This window comes from Labeo rohita, chromosome 8 (genome assembly GCF_022985175.1).
Source record: "Labeo rohita strain BAU-BD-2019 chromosome 8, IGBB_LRoh.1.0, whole genome shotgun sequence".
NCBI lineage: Eukaryota > Metazoa > Chordata > Actinopteri > Cypriniformes > Cyprinidae > Labeo > Labeo rohita.
Window position 1 is genome coordinate 16,110,522 of NC_066876.1, and position 10,979 is coordinate 16,121,500.

Consider the following 10,979-nt stretch of genomic DNA (forward strand, 5'->3'; position numbering starts at 1 on the left):
CTATGTCTACGAAGATATATGCAAATAGGGCATTTTGACACATAGTGTGTGTACAGTTGAGATCAAAAGTTTACATACACCTTGCAGAATCTGCAAAATGTTAATCATTTTTTACCTAAATAAAAGGGATCATACAAAATGCATGTTATTTTTTATTTATTACTGACCTCAGTAAGATATTTCACATAAAAGATGTTTACATATAGTCAACAAGAGAAAATAACAGTAACATTTATAAAAAATGACCCTGTTCAAAAGTTTACATACACTTGATTCTTAATACTGTGTTGCTGCCTGAATAATCCACAGCTGTGTTTTTCGTTTAGTGATAGTTGTTTATGAGTCCCTTGTTTGTCCTGAACAGTTAACAGTTAAAATCCTTCAGGTCCCACAAATTCTTTGGTTTTTCAGCATTTTTGTCTATCTGAACCCTTTCCAACAATGACTGTATGATTTTGAGATCCATCTTTTCACAATGAGGACAACTGAGGGACTCATATGCAACTATTACAGAAGGTTCAAACGCTCACTGATGCTCCAGAAGAAAAACATGATGCATTAAGAGCCGGGGGGTGAAAACTTTTGAACAGAATGAAGATATGTACATTTTTCTTATTTTGCCTAAATATCATATTTTCTTTCATTTAGTACTGCCCTTCAGAAGCTACAGAAGATACATACATGTTTCCAAATGTGTTAAATTTACCCTTTTATCTTCAAATTCAAAAAGTTTTCACCACCTGGCTCTTAATGCATTGTGTGAATAGTTGCATATGAGTCCCTCAGTTGTCCTCAGTGTGAAAAGATGGATCTCAAAATCATACAGTCATTGTTGGAAAGGGTTCAAATACACAAAAATGCTGAAAATTTGTGAGACCTGAAGGATTTTTCTGAAGAACAGCGGGCAGTTTAACAGTTCAGGACAAACAAGGGACTCATAAACAAATATCACCAAACAAAAAAAAACACAAAAAAACCACACAGCTGTGGATCATTCAGGTAACACCACAGTATTAAGAATCAATATGCAAAAAAAAAAAAAGATATATTTAAGATAAGCAATACATTTTCAGTAAATTTAGGTCCGTAGATGTAAGTATATATCCATAGAATATATTTTTACTGTAAGATTTAAGATATACAACACTATTCCACTTAGGTTTCACTGTGTTTTTCTGTAAATAGACAATAAAGTAACGTTAACCTGAAGTCATAACTTCACAGCCACAGCTATTCCCTTACAGGCTGATATTATATATAACACACTAAAAAGTATTATGTTACTATTATCATTCTGAGGGCGCACACACACAGTGTGTCTCTATGCTTTCTAATGTTCTCACCTCCATTAGCGACATTAAATTTGATCCCAAAGTCTCCTCCTGGGCCTCCTGGACTGTGGCTTGCAGTGAGGATGATCCCACCAATGGCTTTTATCTTCCTGATGATGCAGGAGACCGCTGGGGTGGACAGGATCCCGTTGTGTCCAATGACCAGACGTCCAATCTGAAATCAAAGTTGATTTATCTCAGTCAGTTTTTTTTTTAAGTCAATGAAATCCAGTGTTGTTTTGGACTCCACTGACTTACTGTATAAACAAAAACATGCAACTGTCTTTAAAATACCTTCTGCTCCACAGAAGAAAGTAAATCATAGAAGTCGAAACGACAAGTGTAAATGCGCACTTTAAAGGCTCTAACAGGCTCTTTGCTTTCAGACCTTCACCTGTTATGCAAGGGTTATCATAACATTATATGGTGGGCTTTAAACCTGCACCCGTCAGAGGCGCCAGTCATGGGTACAGCTGCATACCAGATCAACAGCTACATTTGTCTGGTAGCTCATTCCTGTAGGAGTGTCAAGCTGACTCAGGGACAAAACCAAACGGACATATGCAGGATTCTCTACTTGCAACCCACACTAACAATTTCTAAGTACTAGGAGACTAGACAAAACAATTCCATTTGCCATAAATTGCAACCTCCTTTGTCAAGCATTCAGATTACTGACAGATTCTTTCTTTCTAGCTCACAAGACAGCAACTCATACATCTCAGCAACTTTGTGACTCATTAAGCTTTACAAGATCAGCCACTTTCTATTAATAGTGAGTTATTTGGCATCCCTCACTCAGGCTTTTAAAATGATGAACAAGTGCACTGACCCCCCCCCCCTCTTTTTTAGTAATATGCCAATTAAATACCTCACTAGGTTGATTCTTTTCTTTAGCCATTGCGTTTACTTGCATCTCTGATGAGTGTGAACTGTGTTCCCAGCACTCTTTGAGCAGCTTATCCATATAAGGTTCTGCTTTTGGATACACAGCCTCGGTATATCATCCCTCTGAGAGCTACCGAGTTTGTATGAAAGAATGTCACTGATACAGAGAAGGAGAATTAAGGACGAAGGGATGATGTGGCTGTATTTTATAATATGAATGGAATAAAAGAATTTAGAGCATCATAAACAATGACTTGGCTTTATGCGCAGACTAAACCAAACATTATATCTTCATTAGGGGCAGAATAAAATACACTAGAAATGTTGATGAACAGAGTTGATGAAGCATTTTGGCTCGGTGCCGTAAGTTCTGGGTTTCCCCATAGCTCTGACATGAACATGAGAGGTCAAAACAAGGGAAGCAGCGGCGCTCCAGGAAGAGTGTGCAGGGGAGGGATGGCACAACAGATAAGACAGGATACATTTGGCCAGGCCAGCACAGAGATTTAGCTCTGAAACTTTCTCTCGTTACGTGCTTAGTTTGTTGCTTCTTAGGTTTTCCAAGAAAATGCTCTGCTGTTTAGGATATCAAAATCCAGATACTCTCGAATAAAAACAAATAATACAAAAATAAACAGAATTAAAAATACATTTTGATTATAGATCAGAAAATCTATCAAATTTTCTAAATAAATAAATAATGCATTTTATTACACACATTAGAAAATCTATAATGTTTATATCTAAATAAATAAACAATAGTAAAGATATTATTGGTTATAATCATACAGATCAGAAAATCTATCACATTTTTAGGAAATTATAAATAAACAAATAAATGTGCATTTTTGTTTATAGATAAGAACATATATCAAATGTCTGTGGAAATAAATAAATAAATAAATAAATAAATAAATAAATAATAGTGCATTTTTGATTACAGATAAGAATATCTATCAAATTTCTTTGTAAATACATACAAAATAAATAATGCATTTATTGTTATACAAATTAGAAAATCTATAAATAAATAAATAAATAAATAAATAAATAATGGGAGATTTATAAATAAATACATACATAAATAAAACATTTATTATATAGATTAAAAAAATTTATCATATTTTTAGGAAATTATAAATAAATAAACAAACAAACAAATATTAGTCAAATTTCCTAAATAAATAAATAATGCATTTTATTATACAAAATCTATAATGTTTATATCTAAATAAATACATAAATAAAAAATAGTGCATTTCTGATTACAGATAAGAATATCTATCAAATTTCTTTGTAAATAAGTAAATAAATAAATAAATAAATAATGCATTTATTATTATACAAATGGAAAAAAATCTATAAATAAATAATGCATTTTACTATACAAATTAGAAAAAATATGTTTATAAATAAATACATAAATAAAATTTGATTATATAGATCAGAAAATCTATTGTATTTTTAGGAAATAATAAATAAATAAATAAATAATTCATTTTTGATTATAGATAAGAAAATCTATCACATTACTTAGGAAATTATAAATAAATAAATAAACAAATAAACAAATAAATGCATTTTATTATACAAATTAGAAAATCTATAACATTTATATCTAAATAAATAAATAAATAATAAATAAATAAATATTTTATATTTTATATTGATCATTTACATTTGAAAATATATCATATATTTAAGAAATTATAAACAAACAAATAAATCAATTATAGATAATAGATAAGAAAATCTGTCAAATTTCTTTAATAATAAATAAATAAATAAATAAATAATGCATTTATTATTATACAGATTAGAATATCTATAAATAAATAAATAATGCATTTTACTACACAGATTAGAAAATCTTTAACGTTTATAAATAAATAAATACATATTTTTATTTTCTGGATCAGAAAATCTATCATATTTTTAGGAAAAAATAAATAAAACTTTTATGATACAAATTAGAAAATCTATAAATAAATAAATACATAAATAAATAATGAATTTTACTATACAGATTAGAATATTCTGCTAATAAATGAATTATGAATGAAATAAAACACTTTATTAATCTAACTGGTATGTTATATTGTGATGACTTAGATAAAAAAAAAACTAATAAATGTAGTAGAAAACGCTACTGGAATACGTAATCAATTAGTGCACTAGAAGGGCATGCATGAGATTTTTGTTTCACAGAAATATTAACACCATCCTACCCCGTTGGCAGCTGCCATCTGAACGATGACTTCAGTTGCAGCCCGGCTGAAATATCTTCCATCGCTTCCCACCACCATAGTGCATCCCTGACGGTCCCTCAAGTCGATGGAGGACAGCAAACTTTGGATGTAATTCTGAAGATAGTTCTTTTTACTTTCGAAAACCGCGGTCTTCTTTCGCAGCCCATTTGTCCCTGGTCTCTGGTCGTCGAAGGGGGTCGTTTGGATAGTCAAAATGGGTATAGGGTTAGTTTCCATGATCTTCTGAAACGCTTCTGGATCTTAAAAAAAGCTAGTCAAGAGTTGAATGAAGTGTGATACAATGTTCAAAATATCGTCAAAAGCAACAGAGGAGGTTCACGGAGGCAGGGTGCGCCACAGCGCAGTGCGCTTCTGTCGGACTGGATTATTTGAGACGCGTCCCGTGACGCTTCTTTGGAAAACTAGTGTGCGACAGCTGTCTTCTCATCGCACCGGGACAAACTGTGAAGTAGGCCACACAATACCGAATAAACGGATGTAAAACGCATAGAAATATTCCAAGATGTGGTCTTAGGCTCGCTGACACTCTTCTCCCGAGCTGTCACGCGTACGTTTGCTTGCCAAAAGGCAGGGAGGGGAGAAAACTCTATATAATGAGCTAACGCACTGGCCAAAAATAGCCCATGATGTGGGGGAACGAATAGTGACAGGGTGCTGCTGTGTAATCGAACGCCTCTACTGTCCGGGGCGCAGCGGAGCTACGTGAAGCGCCAAAGGTGGACAGCAGCTCTCATCTGACGCACACTGGATCACGGACACAAATGTCATAACATCCACAACATTAAATGACATTAAACAAGAAGGAATGAGATAAATAACAAAAAACGGGAGAGACCGAGTTGGCACAGGAGTGACTTTCAGTTATACAAATCTGTGTCAGTTATACACAAGTCAAGTTATACAAATGTGTTTTCTCTAGCAGTGGGTTTGTGCTGGTTTTAATCATCTAATTCAAAACCTCTTAAAATACAATCATTTTGTGAATTCTGTTCTTTAAACTACATTTGTTATCATATTTTGTAATAGGCCTAGCTCTTCAGTAAACAAGTGAACTTAATAAAACCGCACTGATATTCATTCAATCTACCCTCATGAAAATTTACCATGGTTTTACTGTACATGTTTTACTGGTTTTACTACAACTACTCCATAAGATTGATAAATAAATAAATAAATAAAAACACATATTTTAGTAATAATTTATATAGATCAGACAATCTACCATATTTTTAGGAAATTCTGAACAAACAAATAAATAAATAAACAGCCTATTTTTGATTACAGATAAGAAAATCTATCCATTTTCTTAGGAATAAATAAATAAATAAATAAATAAATAAATAAATAAGGTTTAGTAAAGTTATAAATAACTAGTGTTTAGTAAAAATAAAGTTTTTTATTAGACAAATAAATAAGTAAATATGGTGCATTTTTGATTATAGATGAGGAAATAAATAAATAATATTTTTTAAATTATATACATCAGAAACATATGTTTATAAATAAATAAATAAATGTGCGTTTCTGATTACAGATAAGAAAATCTATCAAATTTATTAGGAAACTATAAATAAATAAATAAATAAATTTAATTATATAGATTAGATAATCGATTATGTGTAGAAAATAATAAATAAATCAATAAATAAATAGTGCATTTTAGATTAGAGATAAGAAAATCTATCAAATTTCTTAGGAAATAAAAACAACCCTTACGAAAATTTACCATGGTTTTACTATAGTAAAAGTGTAGTAACCATGTGTTTTTTTTTAACCTTTTTTTTTTTTTTGCGTATTAATTACCGTTTGTATAACCATAGTTTTACTACCTATACCACTGAGCTATGCCATTAAACTTGCTAAACTGGTTAGTGTATCAAAACCATAGTTAATGTGTGGTTACCATTGTTTATTTGTAGTAAAACCTTAGTTAATTTTCGTAAGGGAACAGTCTGCTATGTAATTATAGGTAGATTTTAACTAAAAGGTTAAACTGTGTTCTGAAGACAAGTAAATTTTTCATAGATGTCAGGTCGAGCTGCATATCACAGCTTTTCTTATGTTGCTATTTTAATCGGTCTACATCTTAATGGTATATATTGCTATGTTACGTTTTACATTATTGTTGCTTCAGTAATTGTTTCAAGGCATGTATCCACACAGGAATTGACTTTCAAAAATGACCTATCCAAATATGGAGTGAAAAGCGTAACAACTAAGCCATATCTGTTTTCACTGTAAATGCATCATTTGACTTGCATTACACTAAACTGATCTGAAGTTAAGTACATCAGCCAATCTCATTGCATCGAGTGCGACCGATTTCACGAGGTTCAGTCTCCATCTAGTGGACGTGAAATAATTTTGCAAGCAGTGATAGGAATCGGGTTGCCAGGTTTTCACACCAAAAGACGCCAAATCCCTACACAAAACTAGCAAACAACTAACCCGATCATGTTTTGGAGGGGGTCTCCCGGTACAAATCGCCATCCAGGCGCTAAATATTACGTTATTGGTGTCGCTACAACCCGCTGGAATAAAAAACAATCTGCGACAACAGTGTCAAAGTACCCCCATTCCGCGTGAAAATCGCGGACTTGGCAACACCTACTAATTTTGAAATGCGAGTATCGAAAGCGCATTAGCCTTTGGTAAGTTGGTAAAGAGCTTTAACTTAAAAAAAAGGGCTAGAATACAATTTAAAGTCAATTTAAAGTTTTCCCCCTCCATTTTTAGATTTTTATCATATTTATATTTTTAATTAAGCATACATTGCTCAACATTCCAACTTTTACAATTAAAACAATCTTAAAATAACCAGTCTTTAGTTTTTTTTTTTGTTTTTTTGGGAAATGAATGCAAAACGCACTATTTAATTTAGTTAAGGGGAAAACACACACACACACACACACACACGATATAAGCTATATAATGAATACGAATAATGAATAAGACATAAATGAGATTTAACGAGGATGTTTTATTTAAACAGGCATTTAATACATCGACTTCCCAGGATTTTAGACTAGCAAATATATTACCATTTATTTATTTACATTAAAACTATCATATAAGAGCAATGACAAAAACATCTTATGTTACAAGTCTATTTAAAACGAGTTTTCCAGACACAGTTCAGCAATGAGGACACACCATCCGCAGAGTTTCTGTGAAAGGGACAGTCTTCAACACAGGGGTCCTTGTTGGCACTGGCAACAAACTTGGAGTCACACATGAAGTCGGCCTGGGAAATACATAACTGTAGTCAGGTGTGAGATGATGAGGAGAGTTTTTGTGAGGAGACTCCGTTGATTTGGCCATGATGCTGTCAATGCTGAACGAACACTTCTGGGTCTTGTGTTCGGGCCTTTGCTGGATTTCTGGAGCTTCGTGGACTTTGATGTTGAGAGTCTGATATTGGAAATATGGAGGTGGCACCATGATGCCATCAGGCACTGGCAAATATCCAACAGGATTAGCCTGGGCTGGAACCGGCCCAGAAACGCAGTAAGGTCGCCCATATGCTCGATAACTTAACGCTGGGTGGTAAAGCACCAGGTTGTCTTTGGTGAACTCGGGTTGGTTCCTCTTGAATCTTTTTCTTCTGCGCAGAAAGCTGCCGTTGTCAAACATGTCCTCAGATGCAGGGTCCAGGGACCAGTAGTTCCCTTTCCCCGGGTTTCCAGGCTCTCTTGGGATCTTGATGAAGCAGTCGTTGAGGGACAAGTTATGTCTGATGGAGTTCTGCCACGCTGGGAATTTCTCCTTGTAGTAGGGGAACTTGTTGCTGATGAAGTCGCAAATACCGCTAAGGGTCAGTTTCTTCATCGGGCTCTGGAGGATCGCCATGGTTATGAGGGCGATGTACGAATACGGAGGTTTGACGGCGGAGTTCTGCTTTGGAGCGGACGCGCTGGAGAAGCTGCTCTCGCTCTCCCCTGAAGATTCGGACCCTGAGTGGTCCACCTCCGTGGGGTCTCTGCACGGCATTATGAAGTACTCTCGGTCGCTGTCACTGTGGTCTCCTCCGACGATGTCTATTTCATCGTCTTCAGACGAGACGGGGGTACGCTGCGCTTCTTCGTAATCCTGGGAAAGGGTCATGGTTGGAGACCCCAAATGTGCTGGACGCGGCTCGTGGTTGGTGAAGCTTGTGGCTGGTTTGCGGGAGTCATGGAAATGAGGGCTATTTATGAGAGGCCACACGCATTCTGTCTTTGGTCCGCCGATGGTCAGACCAATAGGGGTGGAGTGTCACCACAGGGATTCAGGACAGTCGGGCAGGTGTGGGGGGCTTTGACCTGCTTAAACAAAACAATCCGCATATGAGATGCGGATCCCAAACACACAATTACAGCATCTCAAATTAAGGAGATGGCGAAATAAAAGTGCACTATTATCAGTCAGAGTTAATAATATTAATTACTTTTTTAGGACTAACCTAAACGCCAACGTGGAAGATGGATTTTCCTCTTTTATTATACTGAGATTTAGACAAACGTTCCGGCAATTAGATTTTATGTCGGTCTTTCTTTCGTTCTTTATTTTTGTTAAATAAGGAACATAATGCAAGTCGTTTTTATGGTATTAAATGTGACCCTGGACCACAAAACCAGTCTAGCACGGGTATTTGTAGCAATAACCAAAAGTAAATTCTGTAAATTTCCTACCGTAAATATATTAAAACTTAATTATTGATTAATAATATGCATTGCCAAGAACTTCATTTGGACAACTTTGAAGGCGATTTTCTCAATATTTAGATTTTGCACCCTCAAATTCCGGATTTTCAAATACACTGTAAAAAACAATTTGTTGAGTCAACTTAAAATAATTTGTAACCCAGCTGCCTTAAAATTTTAGGTTCAGTCAAGTCAAAAAAAGTTTATTCAACTCTAAATGTTAAATTATACTAAGTGACAACTTAGATATTTGAGTTGAATCAACTTAAAATTTTAAGGCAGCTGGTTTACTTACCCATCTGTTAAGTTTAGCAAACACAAATATCTAAGTTGATACTTACTACAACTTAACATTTCAAGTTGACTAAACTTATTTTAGTTGACCGAACTTAAAATTTTAAGGCAGCAGGGTAACAAATTATTTTAAGCAGTTATTTTTTACAGTGTAGTTGTATCTCGGATAGTTGGGATAGTTATATCCCAAATATTGTCCTGTCCTAGCTAACCATAGCCTACGTCAATGGAAACCTTATTTATTTAGCTTTCATATGATTTATATATTTCAGTTTGACCCTTATTTGTGGTCCAAGGTCACAAATTGCTATTTAAGTAGGCTATTAAATAGATACAAATTGCACTTTTTGAATCTATTTTTAAATACATATGCAAGTTCATACACATTTAGAAAAAAAGAGAGAGAGAGAAAAAAACATGTAGACAATATATATTTTATTCATAACGTATTCTTTTGAAACAGGCTTATATTTGTAACCTTTCTATAGATTATTTGACCTAAAGTGCGTTTTTAATTCTTGGGTCACATGACAATAAAACGTTTTTCTGCATGTGGTTACACTGACTTTATTTTAAAACTTGAAAAACGTTTCATATAAAATATATTTTCAAAAATAAAAGACTCAATCCTTTTTTTAATACATAATAAATTGTAACGCAAAACTAATGAAAGCCTTTTAACTTTAATCACACAGTTGAACCACCTTGACATTGTTCTTTAAGCACCACATTATCAAAATTAATTCTTATTAAAGAAAAAAGTTTAATCACATATTTATTTCTTGGTTCCTTTATTTGATGCGTTTTAGATCCGGACAAAAATTAGCGTCACGTCACTGAACCTTTTCTTTTCAGAAGCCACGTAATTCACTTCCAATGAAAATACAGTCGTTATATTCTAGATGATCTTTTAGGATTCCTCTCCAATTCAGAAGCAGGTTAGCGCAGTGGGAGCTGGGCCGTGTGATGGTGAATTTTCACACCACGCCTAACTACCGGTTTAAAAGACTGATTTTCCCCCGATACCCCCTGGGTTTCGTTTGGTTTGTCACCTCAAGATACCCGCGGGTGGTGTGACCATGAAAATGGCCATGGCCCGGCTCCCCGCATTGAAAGAAGAATGCCGGTAAACGAGCCTATCAACATCAGAATCAAATAGGAAACGGCGCAGCTTTAGCCTACAGGCCAGGAGCGAGTTTTATTGGAGGGCATGAATGAGCGCAGCAATCCTCAAAGCAAACCTTCTTGTGCGCGGATATGTGTTAAAACTGTTCACAGTCATCTTAATTGCAAATGAAAGGCTCCATCCACTTCCTCAGCTGTGGATGGCGTGGAAGTGGATGCATGCAAATTTAGGAGTACTTGAAAGTTGTGTAAACTAACAGAGCTATTTACAGCACTCATTCATATGTCAATTTAAAGAAATCCAAGACCTAAACTGATCTTAAACAGTTTGTACTGAATGTTAAGACTTCTAATAACACAAAGCATGCCAAAAAAAAAAAAAACTAGCA

The 10,979-nt window shown here is 34.4% G+C and overlaps 2 protein-coding genes across 2 annotated transcripts in view; both read right to left on the bottom strand.

Moving 5' to 3' along the window:
• The window catches only part of pgm5 (phosphoglucomutase 5), a 30,233-nt gene extending 25,018 nt beyond the window's left edge, over nucleotides 1–5,215 (bottom strand). Inside the window, exons 1-2 of the mRNA XM_051117992.1 lie at nucleotides 4,448–5,215; nucleotides 1,344–1,506 (exon numbers count right to left, since the gene is read on the bottom strand). Coding sequence (XP_050973949.1) covers nucleotides 1,344–1,506; nucleotides 4,448–4,705 — 421 coding nt within the window. The 5' untranslated portion in view covers nucleotides 4,706–5,215. The remainder of the gene's footprint in view (nucleotides 1–1,343; nucleotides 1,507–4,447) is intronic.
• Nucleotides 5,216–7,571: 2,356 nt separating this feature from the next.
• On the bottom strand, nucleotides 7,572–8,785 carry foxd5 (forkhead box D5). The gene has a single exon (XM_051117808.1). The coding sequence runs from the start codon at nucleotides 8,591–8,593 to the stop codon at nucleotides 7,625–7,627; it is 969 nt and encodes a 322-aa protein (XP_050973765.1). The 5' UTR covers nucleotides 8,594–8,785; the 3' UTR covers nucleotides 7,572–7,624.
• Between the last annotated feature and the right edge of the window lie 2,194 nt (nucleotides 8,786–10,979).

Excerpts from the sequence above, each read along its gene's own strand:
- foxd5 (XM_051117808.1), bottom strand. The coding sequence starts at position 8,593 with ATGACCCTTTCCCAGGATTACGAAGAAGCGCAGCGTACCCCCGTCTCG.